Below are 22,839 nucleotides of genomic sequence, written 5' to 3' on the forward strand. Positions count from 1 at the left end.
TTTGGGGGCAGTGTGGACGCTACTCGGAAGTCAGCGACCTTGACCACATTCGGTAGACCTTTGGGTTCGGTAACTTCCAGAGAGGGAAGAGGTACCATAAAAACATGTAGTATAAAAATGTTTGTGTCAAACACTTATTTGCTGGATTATACACAGAGAATGCAATACCAGTTGTATCGATACCGATAATACCGATATTGGGATAAAAAATCTACATTCGATAATACTGGTATTAGAAAATGAAATACTGTTTTTTACATTTCTATTTTTTTGCGATCCGTACGTTTAATGCCGAAGCATTAGTAGAGGTAGAGAATAAAATTATGCTGATTGTAGGATGTTAACCTATACCCTGTGATGAAATGGATAGCTCTCAACTGATATATACATACGTATGTAACATTTTGTTATATATTATATCCTTTGTTTCAGAGATCAGAGCCCTTCACACGAGTTTTGATCCAGCATACTTATTTTTAGACTTTAAGACGACGCGATTACCCCTTTTAGTGATGCTGTTACTACTAATTAGCATAATTTTATACATAAATAGGGGAATCTCCTTAGTTCGTCACCATTCCGACAATTAACTTTTAACCACATGGTCAGTCATCTGATCGATAAATACCGATTTTCATCAAGCCGTAGTAAAGTAGCCGCGAATTTATAATAATATGTATACATGCAGCTCTCGAGTTACGACCACCTCGACTTACGACCATTCGGAGTTACGACGAAAAAAAAAGTTTTTTCATGTCATATACATAATTTCAAGACTGTGGTTTGATAACTGTTTCATTCCAGAAGTAAAGAAGAACTGTGATGAAAACGACATAGCCTTTAAAATTTTATTGATTCTTGACAATGCTCCAGGCCATTCTCCACACTTAGGGGAATCACATCCAAATATAAAAGTGGTTTATTTACCTCCAAACACCACCAGCATTCTACAGCCGATGGATCAAGGGGGTATTGCTAACTTCAAAGCCCATTATTTAAGAATCACTTTTACCCAAGCAATTGCAGGAACAGACAAACATCAGACATTGAGAGAATTTTGGAAAAATTACAACATCTTTCATGCAATAAACAATATCTCAAAAGGATGGTCCAAAGTAACGACGAATTGTATGAACGGCATATGGAACAAACTCTTAAAAATATATAATGACAATATGTATTTTAATAAAGAAGGGGAAATAGATGAGATAGCAAATATTATTGTAAAATGTGCTCAACAACTTAATATGGAAGTTGATAATGAAGATGTAATTCAACTTTTGGAAAATGATGTTGAGGAACTCACAAACCAAGATTTGATTGAGATTGAGGAACAACGAATTGCAGAAAAAAATGTAATGGAGCTAAAAGAATTAGATGAGCTCGAAGAACCACCATCAAAATTTGTGTTAAAAGACATGGCTGCAGCTTTTAGCCAAATCAATGATGCTATTAAAAAATTTGAAAATATGGACAAAGACATCGATAGATCTTCGAGAGTACACGGCCTTATTCAGCAATCACTTGCGTGTTATTATGAAATTTATAGAGAAAAGAACCAACAAACTGTACAAACAAACCTGGACGTTTTTTTAAGAAAAACAAGCACTATCACTGCACTCGCTGAAAAATCTCAAGAATTACCAATGGATATCAGTAGCACAGATGATAAAAATACTCTAGATCAATTCTTGTGATTAAATTACTTATGTATATATTTGCTAAAAAGTATTTAGTTAACAACTTGAAGTCAGCAATAAAAGTGGTTTTTGTATTTCGCATATATGCATTGTTTTTAATTATTTTTTGCATGATTTTCGACTTACGACCTTTTCGAGTTACGATCAAGGTGGTGGAACGGAACCCCGTCGTAACTCGAGAACTGACTGTATATAAAATAGAGGTAAGTATTTTTCAATGATGGTATTTCTTTTCACAAGTAAAATACAGTAAACTTGACAACATGCACAGATTATAGCCACTTCGCATTGGACATGCTTAAGTCGGACATGCGCGTAAATAAATATGAACATACGAACAATCGCTTGAAACGAAAAAAAATCCGAGAAATAAAACAGTCAATAATGGTTTTACACATTATTGTTTTATGATAATAAAAAAACCATAAAATATTTCGAGTACCATGTATAGTGCATTATTATAAATTAGCAAAACCCAATCATTCGAATAACCCAGTAATTATTGTTTGAATATATCACATACTCCTCTTTATCCCTTTCAATGTTTACTAGTATCCAGCAAGGGTGATTACGTTTTATGGATTATTTTGTTTGACTATGAATTATTTTGTATTACTTTACAACTATATTTAATTTTCATAATGTGTTAGGTACCTTTAAATGTTGCTTATTCAGTAAATCTTATAGATGACCTCATTTAAAATCGAACTGAATGCTTTATTGCTTAGTTTATGCTCATATGTGTGTATGAATGTGTGTAGTAATTGAACTGGTAACAAATATACCAAAGTTAATTCTTTGCGCTCGTAAGTCGACATTGTATTTCAAGCGTTGCATTCGAATGTCGACACCGCCGACACAACTTTTAATACTGTTTATATTATATTTTTTGCTAGGAAGATGATCGTATGAGTTTTGATTAGTATACTTATTTTTTAGTGCAAGATTACCCCTTATAATTATATCAATAAGGGAATCTCCTTTGCTCGGGATCATTTCGTCAAATAACTTCAAACCATATGGTCAGTCATCTGACTGATAAATATCAACTTTCATCGAGTAGCCGCAAATTTTATAATCATATATTTATTTACTTTGTAATAATTTAAATTTTCCCACTTTTAATTTATTAATGGTAAATATATTTCCGCCAAGCACATTCTAGTAGTATTTAAATTAAAACAATACTCTTAAATTTACGAGTATAAGTTAATGTATTATTAGGGGTACTAGAAAGAAAACCATTATTTTTACATGTTATGCATTTGAGTCCAGTATGTGTCCAGATAGAATGGAGCAATTCTTATGATTTTTTCTAAAATACTGATCCTTGGCTTTTTTGTGTCGTAAATTGTATTTTATTGTTTAGAGTAAAATGTCGCAGCCCGAAGCATATGAAGACCACGTTAGGCATTGTATGCTGCTTTATTTCGATCGGGGCTCGAATGGCCACTGAACTCTTTACATAACTTTATGAGGCAGTTCTAAGAGTAAACATGTGTCAATTTTGGTTTCGAGATTCAAAACGTCGAGGCATAAACGCGATCCGTTTTTGTCTCAAATCATAACAGGGGATGAGAAGTGAATCATACACAAAAAAACAGTGTATATGAAGACCACCTTTTTTTACAGAAGAGAGTAAAAACTAATTTTGTTCTTCGAATTAAAAAATACTTTTTTTAATACGTTTTAAATATAAGCATCAAGTATGCAAACATAATGAATGTATATTAAAAATAAAATAATACATACAAAAAAAGATATAGAATAAAAGAAAATTTGGACATCGTTAATTTTTTGGGCATGTTTTACATTGACTGTTTTTTCCTACATTTTTTTTAATATATTTATTTACAATTTGCTTATATATATCGCTTCAGTTAGACATTATTAAATATATACATGCATGCGAACAATAAAAATACTAAAAAACATAATATAAAAAAAAATTGAAAAATACCCCACAGTGCGAGGATCAATTGAATATTGTCATCACATACATTTTGGTGAGAAGATTTAAATGATTTAATGTTTCAATTACATGATGTCATATTTTGAAACGGAATTTGTTTAATATTTGGGTTTTGTTTTTATATAATGTTATTTTAAGTCTTAGCTAAATAGCGTAATGAAGGGCGCCGGAACATCTATTAAAATAAATTTCACTAGACCGTTTTTCTTGATTATGGTCCACTCCTCATTGACATTATGGTTTTCTAGACAAGCAATAAATTTAATAAAATTGGAAAATACTCTATTATAATACTTTAGCATATTAAGCATTGGAACGATAGCTGTTGGCAATTGCAGCTTTTACAATACATTGGAATTATCGATACGCGTATATACGTCTCTCTTCGGTACTTTCGCGCGTTGAAGTATAAGCCAAAGCAGATAAAAAATCTAGACAATTGGGTAGCATCGACGGAACTGCTGATTCCATCAATGCTATATTGTCCATAGGAATGCTCAGATAACGTCCAGTTCCTTCGTCATAAAATTCACTATTTCGCCTGAAATCCATTTCGGCGAATTGGCGCTCGCATACATATGTTATGTTATAATACATTGTATTGTAGGTTAGGTGTGCGCATTGATCAACTTGTAAAATATAAACAATCACTAATGTGTAAAAACGATACGTACTCCAGAATGTCGAGTAGGAGCAAAATGTGCTCGATGAATCACCCGGATCCATTTGGTTTTAGTCGCTTCATCTCAAGAAAGTTTGAAGACGCCTAACTTTGGGGCCATTCTTGCAGTTTCCGTTGTAATTTAAGACATAACACGTATAAACCATGATTTGAAATATATCAAATTACACTGAATAACACACGACGACACGGATAAATGGTTAACTGCGATATTTAACCGGTGTTCGGGTAATAAACAAGCGCACGTGATTATGACGCGTCGCGCGCTAACGGACAGTTTAGTTCTGACCGCCGCTTACCGTTGCGCTCAACGCCAATGATTCGTGACGTCACGGCTATGAGACAATCCTGCAAATTAACCTAAATACAGAAAGGTGTTAAAGAGATGCGAGACGTCGTTATACAGGCAGAAAAGTTGCCTAGTGCGCGCTCAGCCTTATCCTCTATCTAGATAAAACTTCAATAATTATATATTATTATTTTTAAATTGCATCATTGACTAATCGCTAATGTTTAATTAGCAAGTTATTTTGGACATACTTTGAAATTTATAAAAAATATTAGTTGAGAAATCCTGTTTTTGCTTTTATGCTAGGTGGTACAAAAGTGGCGCGCATAAATGATTCGCAAATTCCATTCCAACTGCAAACAGTACTACAGTCAAACCGTAACGCGTTGATCGAGAACTACGTGTGCGATAAATTATGTGGCATTTCTCGAAACTCGTCAGCTGCTGTGTAATACAAAGTTCAAACAGGCTACATGGTCATTTATCGGCTGGAAAGGCAAATCATTCACAAAACGGTCATTGGACCCAGCCGCATTTTATCCGGATGGGATAAATTTATGGAGCGCTACAGAGATTTTCTCCATATGTTCGCAAATGTGTCGCAGGTAATGCATTCAAATCGTTCAATGAGGAAATGCAAACGTGTCGTATATTTTCGTGATAGATCGCCGAGCGCCAGATATTTATTCGGTCTACATCTTTGAAGATTTATTGGAATCGGTTTGAAACACTGAAATAATGTGAATTTAATTTAACGGCCGAGTAGTGATACAATCTTTGGATAAAGTAGAAAAGCACTTTGTTCTCGGAGAACTAACTTATATTTTAAAACAAAAAAAACTCTTTTGTAAAAACCTATCCCTGTGATCTTGATTCCGAGGGTAGTGAATAAGTTGTTATTTTTATACATTAATAATTTTATAATTAGTATTATTTTTTATATAAAAACAAACTCCTACGCCTCTTTGCAATATTGATACAAAGACAGATCGATAACCTTCTATGTTACAAAAATATTCCCTACCATCATCATAATTGTAATCGCCATATTATGTGTGTTTAATATAATAATTATATATTGAATATCTTCAATTTTTATTAATTAACCATAACTAATTAACCTAATCGAAACACAATAATACAATAAATTTAATTTTCATAATAATTGTTATCTTTCTTTTTAAATTAAATCTTAGAAAACATAATCAAGAACGTTCTATGGCACACTGCATTTCAAAAATAAATAACAGCGATGACGAACGACGAATGTCCTTAAAAGAGAAAACGAGACAACGGCAACGGCCTATATCTTTTTTCCTTCTCATATACACGTGTACAATACATCCCTTATCCCGAGCAATTCTACTTGTAATTTCGTCTTCGAACAATGATTGTTTTGACTGACCTATCGGGCAAAGTGGCCGTCGTAGTGGGAACTAATCGTCACCGCCTCATACCCCTTCCCGTTCCATTTTCTGCGGTAAAATCATCAGAACTCGATCATTCAGAAGCCGTTCGACGCGCAAGGTATTAACACGTGCGCTCTGCTTTGGTAAATGATTTTAAAAAATACTACATATAGTTTAGCTCTGTTTCTTATTATAATTAATGTAACACAAATCTAGGTTCTAAGTTATTAAAAATATACAATTCTTAATTAATTTAAATCATATTTTTTTTATTTTCAGATTTGTGAGCAAATATGCCGCAGCAATCTAAGGATAGAATTAAGCCGGAAGAAGAGGAGGAGGTCGAAAATGCAATAGAAAATGTGTGGCCCTTTGATGAAGATGATCTACAACGTTTTCGATTAATCGATAGGATAGGCGTAAATCCATTTCGTGAATGGCAGTATGGTGTACCTGAAGAAGAACTGTTTCCTATCGATTCTTACGAAGTACCTGCAGGAAACATACAACAAGAACCTGAAGTCATCATTGAAGAAGAACCGCAATATCTTAATTTTGACATATACGATGTGCCTAGCCCGCCATACCACAGTGATGAGACTGAATATGAAGATGCGCAACCGTTAGATGAAGAGATGGAATCTCCCCGTGCTGACTTTGATGAAGAATTTGAATAATATAAAATGTTTCAGTTAACAACATTAAAAAAAATTTTTAATTGTTTATTTTTCCTATACTTTGCGGTTATTTTTATTGATTTGCTTAATATTTTTAATTGTATTTTTTTTAATGGTCATTTAATTAATATTTTTCTCTTTATTTATATTTTTGTAATTAACAACGTAATTAATGTAATAATAAATACTTGAAACTTGAAACTATATATATATTTTATTTGTATTGTTATAATTAACCATTATATCTATTGTAATGTAAGAAAAAAATAAACGATTCCTTCTTAAAACTGTATATATTTTGATTTGTCAATTGATTTTTTTTGTGGAAAAGACTAATAGTAAACTATTTAATAATTTTAGTACACCATTTAATAAGGTATAATATCAATATAACATAAAAAAATAATAGTAAAATTTTACATTCAATTAAGAAAATTAGGGGAATAATTGGTTTACGCTAATTTATTTTAATCTCACAGAAACTTGAAATTTATTCAGGAAGGTTCATTTTTTATTGCAATTGAATAAACCGGTTCTATGTTAAGTTTTAATAATTGTTTATAACTTCAACAAGCGGTAAAATATAAATTACATATCTACTCGTACATAAACCTATATTGTTTTTCTAAGTCGGCTGACACCGACGGATTCGTTGTGTCTGTTACTTTGGCCGCATTCATTAGACAATTATGTATTTTGGTTTATTACCTCGCCGGTGGACGCCGATTAAGAGCACACGGTTTCACACTTGACCGGAACCCTTTTGCAACTTCGATACAAATGGCCTCACAGTGGTACATACACAATAATTAGAGTAACCATATTTCACAAGACTCAAAACGGAACGCTTTGCAAAAATCCCTCTATATAAAAAAGTGTTGAACGTCCAAATTGTTTGCAACGTTACCCTCGAAAAACCAATAATTTCGCCAATGAAATATTTTTTTAGAAAGTGCAATTCTTGTATGCAAAGAAAAAAAAATGTAACATTAGGATAAAAATAATATGTTTATAAATAAATAAATAATTAAAGCGACATCGTTCCGCGTGTTGACTTTCAAGCGTGCAACATCACGAATTTACAAAAAAACTCTGTTAGAGCCGCTTGGTGATGTGATGATAATGTTGTACGCTAGAAAGAGAACAACCACCTATTTGATAAGTTGATTATTTTCCATTTCATACAATTTTTACATTTAGAAAGGAAGCTACAGATAAAATATCTTCGTTTATATTTTTAAAACACGAGAACTTAATCGACTGATCGGTATCTTTCTGATTAATCTAATTATTTCGTATACATTTCAATACGTGAACAGAGACTAAAATATAAAACATAAGTGCATTATCTTTACAAGGATGTTTATAAATTTCGGTTACCAACAGCTAATTCCTAAAAATTCGTATTTTTAATTTCTGGTATCCTTATGCACTTCTATAAATATATTAAATTGGTTTTCATAATAAGTAAAAATTTTCTATTGTTTTTTATTGAAATGAATGTATAATTGCAGTTTCGTAAATATTCTTAAGATATATGAGCATTTTATTAAGCAATGTTTGAAGCTCGATCGACCAGTAATATTTTGCTAAATAAATACGTTCTAAAATGTATCTTGTTATGGGTGCGCGAGCGGTAGCGAGCGAGCGTTGTTTAGAATATTTAAACCATATATGTAAGGTAAATTAATTTATGTAAATAAAGTAGTTTTAACATATGTACCAATACAAGTCGAAGCATTTGATATAGTTCTGTCTTTGAATTCCTTTTAATTAAAAATTATCATACATAGGGTAAGAAGATACTCGAGAGTTTACCTAATTTATTGCTTCAGTGTATGTATGCTGCTGTAGCGGTGGCCAGTATAAAAGCAATGTGTACTAAATTATCAATACCTAATATGTACAACCTAGCTCGATTTTAATTAATCTTCATAACATTTAGCCGTGAGATTAGGAAAAGTTAGGCGATAGGCAAGATCGATTGGAAATATAATTATATAATAATTACTAAATCCGATCTCAAAGACTTATACTACTCGTCTATCGTGCTGGTCAATTGCTTATGGTTATGAATCCCTGGCCGTTACGTTGGCTTTGCAATGATTTGTTTAGTCTCGCATTTGATTGCCGAAGAATAAAATCATCTAAAATTGTTGATATATTCACCTTCTTATTTTATGTCATTTATTTTACTGTAAACACGATTCAATATGCAAATCTTAACCAAGTTATATGGTTAACGTTTTTAAAATGACTTAAAGCTGTAAAGTAAAAAAAAATATTATTTGATTTCTTATTTTTTATCTTAAATACTGACAAATATCATAATCGCGCTGTAAAAAAAATATTTTGTAAAAATATTGATTATTTTACTTTTAGTAGCAAAAACTGTAATTTTACTATTAAAAATAAATAAAAATAAAAGATAAAAGAAGTGTCTGACTACACGTATTGACCAAAAGAGCTCCGTTCGAATATCATATAAATCTTCGTATTTAAAAAAAATCTATCTTGTCTGAGAGATCGGAATTAGTAATTATCATATAATTATAATTCCGATTAATCATTACTAATGATTTTGTAAAACAATAAAACTCGTTAGCTCTTCTTGTTGGTAAGAAACGAAACTCGGGAGCTTCTCAAAAGAAGCATTACCTCAAATCGAATATAAAGAAGATCGTAAATAGTTCTAATTTAATTATTTTGTAATAGCAAATGTGTTGATTTGATGTAATGAAATTTTACCTTAAGCATCCCTTTTTTAAACGTAAATCTTATAGTACAATGTAAATGGTTAAACTTATTATTTATAATCTTAAAATGTTATCTGGGATACAAACTCATGACGATTCGTGAACTTTGACTCCTGCTGCTTTTTGTCTCGTATAAAACTAAATAAACAGAAGTGGTGACCCATAAAAAAAGGTCAGAAGCAAACTGAAATAAAAAAAATATACCTGCGGAGAACAATGACAATCATTCTCTTGCTCTTTTTATTTTATTGGCAGTGCGTTTCTTCGACCGGATGCGAACAGCCATTAAAATGTAAATAAGTCTTGGATAATTAAAGATTTGACGGTTTAAAATAAAACAATATTGTACGCATGTAGCTAATACGCTTGTGTATTTTACTGTACATATGTATGTGAATAATAGTTCATATTTCTATATTATTAAAACATGTGCCAGAATGGTTTAATCCGTTTGATGCTAAACCGATAATTATGATTTAGAAAAACGGGTAATAAATATTCATAATATTATAGTTATTTTAAATTAAGCTTATATTATGATCACAAGTCAAAAGCATATGTGTATTGACTTTAACATTTTTTTTTATAAATTACAACAAAAATATGAATTATATGGTAAAGATTAATATTCAATATTTTCGATCTTTATTAAAAAAATAATATACCAGTTAATTCTGAAACTAAGAATAAATCGTTTAGTCAACAAAATTAAAATATATTATTGTACATAAATTGATTATCTGGGATAATCGATTATACATACTTTCAATTTGGGAGGAATGTCACGGATAATTAAAAAACACGGGTAATCCAAATTATCAGTTTATATGTGCTTTCAAAATATTTATAATTTATTTATTTATTTATTAAAAAAATCTCTCAATAATTTTAGAATATTAGTAGGAATTTTTCTAAGAACTATATTTCATTATATTCGAATTTCGATTCAAGTCAATGTAGTGCAATCTTTTTTTACAGTGTCTAGTGCATCTACTAATTAAAAATTTAAATTATTTTTAATTTTTTGTTAAGCCTCTACTACACTCTCTCGAAGTTGTCCAAACCGAAGCTACAACTGAAATCGGCCGAGATCGCTGACTTTTTTCCGATTATAGCTCCTGTAAGTGGCAAAAAAGGAATCTTTGACGAGTCAGGTGGTGCTAGCCGCCCTACCGATATTGTAAAAGGGTTGGGAACCCCTGGTCTAGTGTATTTGTTGGTATCTCCTTCACTTGTATTCTCACTATCATTGTCTACATTAAAAATCCAGCTCATATAAATCGCGATTAAAACACTCATTTTAAAATTTACGATAATTTATATATTAAATATATTTCCACGCTGGGAATAATCTTTCTCAACGATCAAGCAAATGTTACTTTGGACCAAAATTAAGCTATTGTTATATATTATAGTCTTGCTTTGTGAGATTATCGTTCTTCGTATGAGTTTTGATTAGCATACTTATTGTTATCGGTTGTGAGGCGTCTCTCGATGATTCTCAACGAGGCCACCAATTCTATGTTCTTTTGTATCTATCGCGAAAAGTTACGAGGAGGGTTTGAGGTCTTCTATCAAAAGTCTCAGTTTTCCAGATTTATTGATGAATACCTCATAAAATAATTGTTATTTCTATGCAAAAGCTGTGACTGGGTTAAAAATCGATATTTATTGGTCAGATGACTGACCGAATGTTAATTTACGTTAATAAACGATATGCTCTCGAACCAAGAAAATGTCCATATTTATATAATTATGCTAATTAGTAGTTACATCGGGTCATCTTAGTCTAAAAATAAGTATGTATGCCGATCAAAACTCGTACAAAGATCAATGATCTAACAAAGCAAGAATATAATATATGTATAACAATGCTGTATATATACAACTGCAATAATAATAATAAAAAAAACCACAAATTGCATTACGGTTTACTATACGCGTTTATCGCTGTTATATGTTTTCAGTTTAAATATAAATTAATAAAAGCATTCTCCTTCTAATGACGTCACTGAATTAGATTTGATTATCTCTTTTATAGTATAAGTTATAATCATTATGTAAAATAATTGACAAATTATAAGATGAATACCATGTATGCGTTTATATCCAATGATAGCTCTTGGCCTCTTTGTTATTTTACAATAAAAATGTGTAAAACAACAACGATAATAATACTAGATCATTTAAATAATGCTCTTCACCAAATAGAAATCTACTCTAATTCCTTTTAATTGCTATATTTTCAGAAATCATTAATTGCAATTCTCTATTGAAAAATTAGTAATAAACCAAATTTGATAATTGTCCGTGAGTTTGTTTTTACGTATCCTAAAATGTTAAATGCAGAATTTCGTCTTACAATGGCACGTGCCTCCGAAAAATAAATAGTTTCCTGGAATTAGTTGTGTAGCAAGTAATAAATTATGCTTCGTCTAGACGGGTTGTATATAAATACATTTTGCAATTTGTAAAAATGAAAAGATTTTTGTCTGCATCTGCAGTACTTATACGACCAGCAGAAAGTTAATGATTGATATATAGGATGTCCCAAAATTAACGAACGAAATTTAATTCAACAAACTCTCTTCGCTGTGGATGGTCATTAGGCTTCAATTGTTGTGTTAATTGAATTTTGTAAGCATGGAGACACAGATATTTTGTGAGTAAATGTTGTAATGAGCTTCTTGAAATTTGCAATTATTGTCCACGACGCCGAATTGATGTTCCGGGATTTTCCCCAACATTCTCACGCACTGTTTCGATATTGACATTTGAACGGCTTGTTTTTGGACGATCAGTGTGTTCTCCAACCGATCCAGTCTCTCTGGTTTTTTTTGTGTATGAAACTTTCGAATTGCGGCCGCCAAATTTTCATTATTTTTGAGATATTGTTCAATATTGAAAACACGTTGTTGTATCGTGTAACGCTTCATTTTTACTGACCTTAAGCTCTCAGCTGTTAAATATTTTTTTTTCAAGGTTGCCAACATTTACTGCACAAATGACGGCAAATTCAAATCTTGCGTTAATTTTAAAACACCTTTATAACAAAAAATGATATGTATCAATCAAACGAAAATTATTTAGGAATGGTACATGTTAAGGGTTCCAAAAATCGGTCTTCGGGTTTTTATAACTGGTTTTAACCGTCTTCGGAAAAATAAGATATTTCATATTTCAAATATTTGTTATTATCAGGACTGTGGAGTCATTGAAAATTTTTTCCGACTCCGACTTCGACATGTTCATATATTGTATACAAAAAATAATTAATAATTTTTTTTATACAATATACGTGATTTTTCTTTATATGTATATTGGAAATGATGCAGGTTCTGAATTTTAATGACAGGTGTGTGAAAGTAATTAATAAATACGTACTATTTATAATATGTCATATGTAAATATGACCAGTGTAGAAACATGACTCTGGATGTCATTCGCTTGGATTAGTGCCGTGCCATTGTATATGTCTACGTGTGACCACACCGGCCGATGGCTGGTTGGCTGTTGTTGGGTATTTGCTTAAGTGCATAATAACTTTTGTTTACTTCATATTACCGAGTTAAAACGTATGGCTTGAAAGGGCTAAAAAGAAGTCGGAGTCTTACTTAATTTTTAAACAGCAATTTTTAATGCTTTTAGAACATTTACCACCTTTTATAATATTACAAATATTTTCAACTATACTCTATTTGCGTTGACACAGTCATCCATTTCATCATTATCCATAATGGAGAAAAAGATGGCATGTTTAGGTTTACGCCCCCACTATTAGATCTAAAACCCACGATACGGATATACGTTCGATATATTTATCATAACTCCGATTGATTAATAAATATAAAAAATATAGTAATGATTTTAATTTCTATAAATTTGTTTAAAATATAAACAGGAGTATTAATAAGTGTGCTTTAAAGCTAATAGTAGGGGCATAAACCAAAACATGATATCTCTTTCTCAATTATGAATAATGATGAAATAGTTAACTCTCAAACTGACTGTGTTAACGCAAATATGGTATAAGATCTAGCAGAGCTTTACTAATGCACTACTTTAACGAATTTATTCACAGATTTTCTGCAATGTTTACATTGCACAAAATTTATATTGAATTATTTTTTATTTAATTTAAAAATAATCATAAAAAACATTATATCAAACCAAAAACGATTGTTTTTTTTAAATGACCAAAAAATCAGTTGAACGGTTTTGATTTTAGCATGTTTGAAACCCCTAGTATATATGTACCACTAGTGGTACATACGGTTATTTTTGGTGGTGCTCAAAATAATATTTTAATAAATGTGTTCAAAAAGGTAATTTGATGTAAAATAATAAAATATGAAAAATAAAGTCTGACATAGCAAAATTTATTGCACCTCTGATTAAAATATTCCTATAGTTGAACGATTTAGTTTTGCATCGACTAGTATTTTGTAATTTTATAAATATATATATATATATATATATATATATATATATATATATATATATATATATATATATATATATATATATTTATTATGTTTCTGGAAGTTTTAACGTAAAGGTGATTCAACTTTAGATTTTGAACTCCTTAAAAATACAAATTCAAGAATATCTTTATTTTAGATTTGATGTTTTTAACTGATTATAAAAAAGAATATCAATTTAATGGTAAACTCTGGACTTTTTGCAGCAGCCGATCCTATCGATTACTTATAGGCGGTATCTTGGCTTGTCGGAAGTTGGTTTTTAGGTGCTCCAAGATTTCGGCTTCCTCGGCGTAGACACAATTAAGTGTAACTTTACAAAAAATGCAACGGTGGTAAATCGCATGATATTAGCAGTCAATTGCCGTTACAAAAACGTAAAATAATGTGACATGGGAACTTTTCACGAAAAACATCCAAGCACCCGATGTGTTGAAAGTTGCGCCGTCTTGTGTCTTCCACGTCAATAGATTCGATTTCGGCTAAAAATAATTAGTAATAATTTACCTATAGTAATACCCCATGAAATTTGCAGTCCGACTTTTATCGTTTTTGAAAAAGCAAGTCACAATGACGCCGCCTGACCACAATGCACACCAAACAGTCAGCTTTCATGCCCCATATGTAGTAATTTTACTTTATAACATACCTGTCCATGGTCTCTGGGGTTTAGTTTTAGTGTTATTTTAATTATATACGGGTATATTGCTAAATATTTTTTTAATCATTTCGTAAATTTTGATAAGTAATTCGTACCGATTTTTTTCTTACGTAGAACAATTAAACAATTCTTATATGTATAATGGTGGTTAAGCGATCCATTTCGTAAATGTGTTGTTACAAACTTACATTTGACACGCGTGGTTATTGACAGCTGTCTGACTTACAGTGCTGGCAAAATATAAAACACAAATTGGATCAGTCCGTATATTTATAAAAAATTCAGTTCAATTGAAGTCGTTACATGGAACATTTTTATTACTGAAAAATATTATTTTCATAATGGGAGTCATTAGTATTGCACAGCATAGATGACAAACCATGTTCACGCGTGCCAACAATATTAAATTTACTTGGCACTAGGTTTGTGTATAATGAGAATTATGGTTGTATTCATACTTTTACATATAATTTGTTTTGATTTTTATATAATATTATGTATTATGCCAAACTGAAACATGGAGTGTAATTTCGTACAAATTGATTCGGTTAAAAGATTTTTAGTCCTAGGTAGACGCACTACGACCTTAGCATACAAATGAGCAGTTGTATAGTAGAAACGATTGTATGTTATGGTAAAATATATGTGATAGATTTTAAAAACATGAAACGTTTTAATATGAAGTTGATTAAACCCATACATATAACAATTAACAATATCACTTAACGCTGACCTACATAGCAAATTCTAACATTATAATAATGTATATATACAATACTGAACTTTAAAATGAGTTTGTTTTAAAAAAAATAAGTGTTATAAATTAGTTAAGAATGGAATAACGCTAAGTATTGATATAAACAAGACTAACTAATTTAATATAATTATATGAACAAGCCATCAAAATGTAATTTATGCAACTTGGTATTCATATTGTTCAAATAATGGTCTTATAGTTAATTTCGGTATGCACCTAAATTACTCTATATGTATACTATGTTTGCCAGGTTGCATAGTTGCATTGGAACTTCGCCATTGAATTTTGCAAGTGTCACACGATGAGGTAGTTAATAAATTAACAATGCTTACATGATATTAAATAGGGATATATATATTATACTACTAAACCAATACGAATAAAATAATAATGGTAATATTATGTATATTTTTTATTATAAATATATGCACATTTATCAATAGTTTTAATCATATTTTTTTTCTATGAATGCTAATATATCTACTTGAACATATCCGATTCCAAAATTTCAACGGAACGACATGCTAAATGGAGCAAATCGCGTGTTAAATCCGGCATGTTTAAACACTCAAATCGTTCGCCATTACTGAATTTGCTGTTTGTTTAGTTTTAGAGTTTACAGATAGCCACTGAAAGGATTTGTTGTTGGTATGAACAAAGGTTCAACAATTAATTATTCCGAACGTCAATAAGAGCTAGTTATATTCCTAACAAAACGCGGTGAATCAGATTGTTTACGGTTGCAACGGAATCGTTCGGGGGTTGGAGGGGGTGGTTAAGGGTGGTTAGGGTTGAGCTTTCACCGTTTATTCCAGCGGGCGACACCTTCTCTCCCATTTGTTACAGACAGAAGCGAGATCGAGTGGAAACCTCTGGCTAAATATTTGTTTAGCATGCCGTAAAGGATTTGCTGCCCTTTCAGCGCCCTACGCTAACGGATCCACCCTTTCACGAAAGGAAACATTTAGCACGAGGAATTTTTACTTGATATATACGTGTTTATCTACGCGTGTACGCATTGGAATATCTCAATTTATTATATACAAAGAATATATTGCGTTAGATCCTACAACAAAATGTGATGAGCTCCAATAGAAAATTATGTTTTACATTAAAGAAACAAAAAGCTGAATAGAATGGAAACCATAATTAAAATTGTTTTTTATTGTGCGTCTGTTAATATATAGGCGCCGCGGGGCAATTGGGGCCGTATATTGGCAATAACGCGGCGAATGTTGGCTTCCATCGTCTCTGGTTTATCGATCTAGACCAGCGACTTCACATATCACCTTAGAAAAGAATCTAAAGATGTTAAATCACACTATCTTGGAGGCCAATTTACAGGTCCATTACGCTAAATTATGTGCTCATCGAATGTTTCCTTCAATGAAGTAAAGTTTTCCGATAATAACCGTTTTTGCAGCGCAGGTAGTAACAAAAACAACACACAATCGTGTTTACGTGCAACTTATACGACTTTCTTCTTATGGCTCGGCTCTAGCACGCGCGAATGTATGTATATATGATATATGTGTAAAAATTGTAAGCCGTGGCACACATTGGTCTAAATACATCGCCATAAAGAATTCATCAAGAATTCCTTAAGGTTTTTATATCTGTTTATCATTGTTTTCTTTGTTTATTAATGATAATATTAAAATTATTCGTGAATATAAAAATATTTCAATAACAAAATTTAACTTTAATTATATACATAACGCCTAAACCCGATTTAAACACTACAATAAATTGGTCGATACCTTTTCCGAAGGTAAAAAAATATTATAAATTATTTTAATGACACCTGTCTCCACAGCTGACGCAGAAAGTTGTTTTAGAACTGTAAAACATAAAAACAAACAGTCAACTCCACAGGTTAAAATGTTTCCGTTTTTAGCTGTATTCATAAAGATTATTCACAATAATCAAACATTTTTATCATAAAGTAATAAAAAAAACATGTTCATAAAGAAACAAAGAGGAGCTAACTTCACTACCCTCGGACTCAAGATCACAGGGATAGATTTTTACAATAGAGTGTTTTTTGTTTTAAAATATAAGTTAGTTCTTCGAGAACAAAGTGCTTTTCTACTTTATCCAAAGATTGTAGCACTACTCGGCCGTTAAATTAAATGCACATCATTTCAGTGTTTCAAACCGATTCCAATAAATCTTCAAAGATGTAGACCGAATAAATATCTGGCGCTCGGCAATCTATCACGAAAATATACGACACGTTCGCATTTCCTCGTTGAACCCTTTGAATGCATTACCTGCGACACATTTGCGAACATGGAGAGAAAATCTCTGTAGCGCTCCATAAATTTATCCCACCCGGATAAAATGCGGCTGGGTCCAATGACCGTTTTGTGAATGATTTGCCTTTCCAGCCGATAAATGACCATGTAGCCTGTTTGAACTTTGTATTACACAGCAGCTGACGAGTTTCGAGAAATGCCACATAATTTATCGCACACGTAGTTCTCGATCAACGCGTTACGGTTTGACTGTAGTACTGTTTGCAGTTAGAGTGGAATTTGCGAATCATTTATGCACGCCACTTTTGTACCACCTAGTATAAAAGCAAAAACAGGATTTCTCAACTAATATTTTTTATAAATTTCAAAGTATGTCCAAAATAACTTGCTAATTAAACATTAGCGATTAGTCAATGATGCAATTAAAAAATAATAATATATAATTTTTGAAGTTTTATCGAGGTAGAGGATAAGGCTGAGCGCGCACTAGGCAACTTTTCTGCCTGTATAACGACGTCTCGCATCTCTTTAACACCTTTCTGTATTTAGGTTAATTTGCAGGATTGTCTCATAGCCGTGACGTCACGAATCATTGGCGTTGAGCGCGACGGTAAGCGGCGGTCAGAACTAAACTGTCCGTTAGCGCGCGACGCGTCATAATCACGTGCGCTTGTTTATTACCCGAACACCGGCTAAATATCGCAGTTAACCATTTATCCGTGTCGTCGTGTGTTATTCAGTGTTATTTGATATATTTCAAATCATGGTTTATACGTGTTATGTCTTAAATTACAACGGAAACTGCAAGAATGGCCCCAAAGTTAGGCGTCTTCAAACTTTCTCGAGATGAAGCGACTAAAACCAAATGGATCCGGGTGATTCATCGAGCACATTTTGCTCCTACTTGACATTCTAGAGTACGCATCGTTTTACACATTAGTGATTGTTTATATTTTACAAGTTGATCAATGCGCACACCTAACCTACTGTAGCGAATGTAATTCTTGGGGCTACGTAATTAAACGATCTTTTTTATAGAGCTGGCGAGGACCTGGGGTGTTAGACCGTTGTTATATATTGATTGAAAAAAAGAAAAGAATGTATATTTAAACTAATAAAAATTAATTTAAAAAACACCCGCTTCACAAGTTGAGCGGTGGTGTGTCAACACTGAGAACCGCCACACTACAATATAATGTATCATAACATAACATATGTATGCGAGCTCCACTTCGCCGAAATGGATTTCAGACAAAATAGTGAATATTATGACGAAAGAACCGGACGTTATCTGAGCGTTCCCATGGACAAAATAGCATTGAAGGAATCAGCAGTTCCGTCGAAGCTACCCATTTGTCCACATTTTTTATCTGCTTTGGCTTATACTTCAACGCGAGAGAGTGCAGAAGAGAGACGTATATACGCGTATCGATAATTACAATATATTGTAAAAGCTGCAACTGCCAACAGCTATTAATCCAAAGCTAAAAATGATAGTAATAGAGTATTTTTCATCTGCTCATGTATTTATGTTACAAAGTTTACTTTCTTCGTTTAAAGAAGTTGTGCATATTTCATCTGTACAGAAGATGAAAGCCATGGAATTATTTAAATTCATTATGAGAATTCTAGTAGATTTACAGAATATAGGATTTAATGTAGTCTGTGTCGTAAGTGACAATAATTTTATAAACCGTAAAGCGATGTCTTATTTTTCTTTACCTCCTCATGTCAGTATAGTTTATAAACATCCTTGTAAATATAATGCACTTATGTTTTATATTTTAGTCTCTGTTCACGTATTGAAATGTATACGAAATAATTGGAATAATCAGAAAGATACCGATCAGTCGATTAAGTTCTTATGTATTAAAAATGTAAACGAAGATATTTTATCTGTAGCTTCATTTTTAAATGTAAAAATTGTGTGAAATTGAAAATATTCATCTTGTCAAACAGGTGGTTGTTCTCTTTCTAGCGTACAACATTATCATCACATCACCAAGCAGCTCTAACAGAGTTTTTTTGTGAATTCGTGATGTTGCACGCTTGAAAGTCAACACGCGGAACGATGTCGCTATAATTATTTATTTATTTATAAACATATTATTTTTATCCTAATGTTACATTTTTTTTTCTTTGCATACAAGAATTGCACTTTCTAAAAAAATATTTCATTGGCGAAATTATTGGTTTTTCGTTTTATAGGGTAACGTTGCAAACAATTTGGACGTTCAACACTTTTTTATATAGAGGGATTTTTGCAAAGCGTTCCGTTTTGAGTCTTGTGAAATGGTTACTCTAATTATTGTGTATGTACCACTGTGAGGCCATTTGTATCGAAGTTGCAAAAGGGTTCCGGTCAAGTGTGAAACCGTGTGCTCTTAATCGGCGTCCACCGGCGAGGTAATAAACCAAAATACATAATTGCCTAATGAATGCGGCCAAAGTAACAGACACAACGAATCCGTCGGTGTCAGCCGACTTAGAAAAACAATATAGGTTTATGTACGAGTAGATATGTAATTTATATTTTACCGCTTGTTAAATTATAAGCAATTAATAAAACTTAACATAGAACAGGTTTATTAAATTGCAATAAAAAATTAGCCTTCCTGAATAAATTTCAAGTTTCTGTAAGATTAAAATAAATTAGCGTAAACCAATTATTCACCTAATTTTCTTAATTCCGCGGAAGAAATGAAAATAAAATTTTACTATTATTTTTTATGTTATATTGATATTATACCTTATTAAATGGTGTACTAAAATTATTAAATAGTTTACTATTAGTCTTTTCCACAAAAAAAATCAATTGACAAATCAAAATATATACACCGGTTTAAGAAGGAATCGTTTATTTTTTTCTTACATTACAATAGATATTAATGGTTAATTATAAAAATACAAATAAAATATATATATAGTTTCAAGTTTTAAGTATTTAATATTACAATAATTACGTTAATTACAAAAATACAAATAAAGAGAAAAATATTAATTAAATGACCATTAAAAAAAATACAATTAAAAATATTAAGCAAATCAATTAAAATAACCGCAAAGTATAGGAAAAATAAACAATTGAAACATTTTTTTAACTGTTGTTAACTGAAACATTTTATATTATTCTAATTCTTCACCATTGTCAGCATGGGGAGATTCCATCTCTTCATCTAACGGTTGCACAACTTGATTTTCAGTCTCATCTTCGTGGTGTGGCGGAAGAATTTGCGGTTCTTCTTCAATGATGACTTCAGGTTCTGGTTGTATGTTTTCTGCAGGTACTTCCAATGAATCGGTAGGAAGTGGTGGTTCTTGTACACCTTGCTGCTGCAATGCACGTATTTGATTTATGTTTAAAATCAAACCGATTAATCGACGTTGTTGTTCTTCTATTTCTCCAATGGGATCCATATCTTCAATTGGACTTTCAAGCTCCTTCTCTTCTTCCGGATAAATTTTACCCTTGAATTGCCCCGGCATATTTGCTCACAAATCTGAAAATATAAAAAATATGCTTGAAATAAATTAAAAATTGTATATTTTAAATAATTTAGAACCTAGATTTGTGTTACATTAATTATAATAAGAAACAGAGCTAAATTATATGTAGTATTTTTTAAAATCATTTACCAAAGCAGAGCGCACGTGTTAATACCTCGCGCGTCGAACGGCTTCTGAATGATCGAGTTCTGATGATTTTACCGCAGAAAATGGAACGGGAAGGGGTATGAGGCGGTGACGATTAGTTCCCACTACGACGGCCACTTTGCCCGGTTGGTCAGTCAAAACAATCACTGTTCGAAGACGAAATTACAAGTAGAATTGCTCGGGATAAGGGATGTATTGTACACGTGTATATGAGAAGGAAAAAAGATATAGGCCGTTGCCGTTGTCTCGTTTTCTCTTTTAAGGACATTCGTCGTTTGTCATCGCTGTTATTTATTTTTGAAGTGCAGTGTGCCACGGAACGTTCTTGATTATGTTTTCTAAGATTTAATTTAAAAAGAAAGATAACAATTATTATGAAAATTAAATTTATTGTATTATTGTGTTTCGATTAGGTTAATTAGTTATGGTTAATTAATAAAAATTGAAGATATTCAATATATAATTAAAATATTAAACACACATAATATGGCGACCCTTCAAGATTTCCTGATGAGGTCGCTGGTCACGCAGTCCAAACGCAAGCACTTGAGAGCGGCCACCGTCTTCACTTCGGAGATTGGCGGGGACTCGGGGGACTCCGACAGTTCGTCAAATCGTGCTACATATAGGAATATAAATCTACGCGAAGTAGAGAGAATTTTATAATTTTTAAGCGATAAAGACACAACGGAACGCGTATACATGTTGATCGCACAACTTCGCGTGAAGACTCAAAGAAGTCCGTACAACAGAACTACGCGTACCCTTCTGTACGCGTGCTTGAACGACTGTAGCTTGGTACACTTAATCCGTACAAGGCATAAAGTCAATAGGCTTGACCCCGGCAACCTCGAAAAGCACTGCGTTCGATGACGTCTTATATGCTGTGTGATAAATCGCAAAGGGGCGGTCTGTGTCCTTAGCAACAATATCTGAGGGAGACCTTTGGCCGCTTTTTTGGCTTACGTGCTAGCTGCGTACGTCACAATCAGGACGTAGATGGAAGCTCGACGTTGAGGATGTCGTTGAAAACGACGTTCCAAAGAAACGGGCATAGAACGTAGACCTGGGGCCATCCTCTCTCCACATTTTTCACATTAGTGTCGATAACGACCAGGTGGTCGCTTAGGAATGACCGGAGGATCTTGAGGAGGTCAGAGGGTATTCTTTATCTGCGAAGCCTATTCACGATGCCACGAAGCGTTGTCGAAAACCCTCGAGGAGCACTCCGACGACGAAACTCTGCTCTGTAGCACTTTTGGCGTATTGAATTGCGTCCTCGGTGCTCCTGCCGTATTGTTTAGACTCTAAACTTTAGAGAACAGGATGAATGATCCAAATCTTATATGTTGTGCGAATCTTTTAACAATGACTTTCTCGAAGACCTTGCCTATGGTCGGCAGAAGCGTGATCGGCCAATATGCCTTCAGATTACTTCTAACCCTGTTCCCAGGTTTGGTGAGAATCACCATTTTACCGAGCTTAGAACAGCTCGGGAAGACTCCCTCGTAACGACAACTTTCGAAGACGATCTCTAAGATCG

General features: G+C 32.4%; 2 protein-coding genes across 2 annotated transcripts; one reads left to right on the plus strand and one right to left on the minus strand.

Annotated features, from left to right (window-relative positions):
- The first annotated feature begins 6,162 nt into the window (after positions 1-6,162).
- LOC148234256 (uncharacterized) lies at positions 6,163-6,885 on the plus strand. The gene is made up of 2 exons (XM_088188288.1): positions 6,163-6,195; positions 6,332-6,885. The coding sequence occupies exon 2, from the start codon at positions 6,346-6,348 to the stop codon at positions 6,727-6,729; it is 384 nt and encodes a 127-aa protein (XP_088044414.1). The 5' UTR covers positions 6,163-6,195; positions 6,332-6,345; the 3' UTR covers positions 6,730-6,885.
- A 13,743-nt stretch (positions 6,886-20,628) lies between these two features.
- LOC148234257 (uncharacterized) lies at positions 20,629-21,310 on the minus strand. Its single transcript, XM_088188332.1, has 2 exons — positions 21,279-21,310; positions 20,629-21,142 (listed from the first exon to the last, which is right to left on the minus strand). Exon 2 carries the CDS (start codon positions 21,126-21,128, stop codon positions 20,769-20,771), a length of 360 nt encoding a protein of 119 aa, XP_088044458.1. The 5' UTR covers positions 21,129-21,142; positions 21,279-21,310; the 3' UTR covers positions 20,629-20,768.
- Between the last annotated feature and the right edge of the window lie 1,529 nt (positions 21,311-22,839).

The sequence above is a fragment of the Plectrocnemia conspersa genome, unplaced genomic scaffold (genome assembly GCF_051122295.1).
Source record: "Plectrocnemia conspersa isolate PC_06_02 unplaced genomic scaffold, ASM5112229v1 ptg000006l, whole genome shotgun sequence".
Lineage (NCBI taxonomy): Eukaryota > Metazoa > Arthropoda > Insecta > Trichoptera > Polycentropodidae > Plectrocnemia > Plectrocnemia conspersa.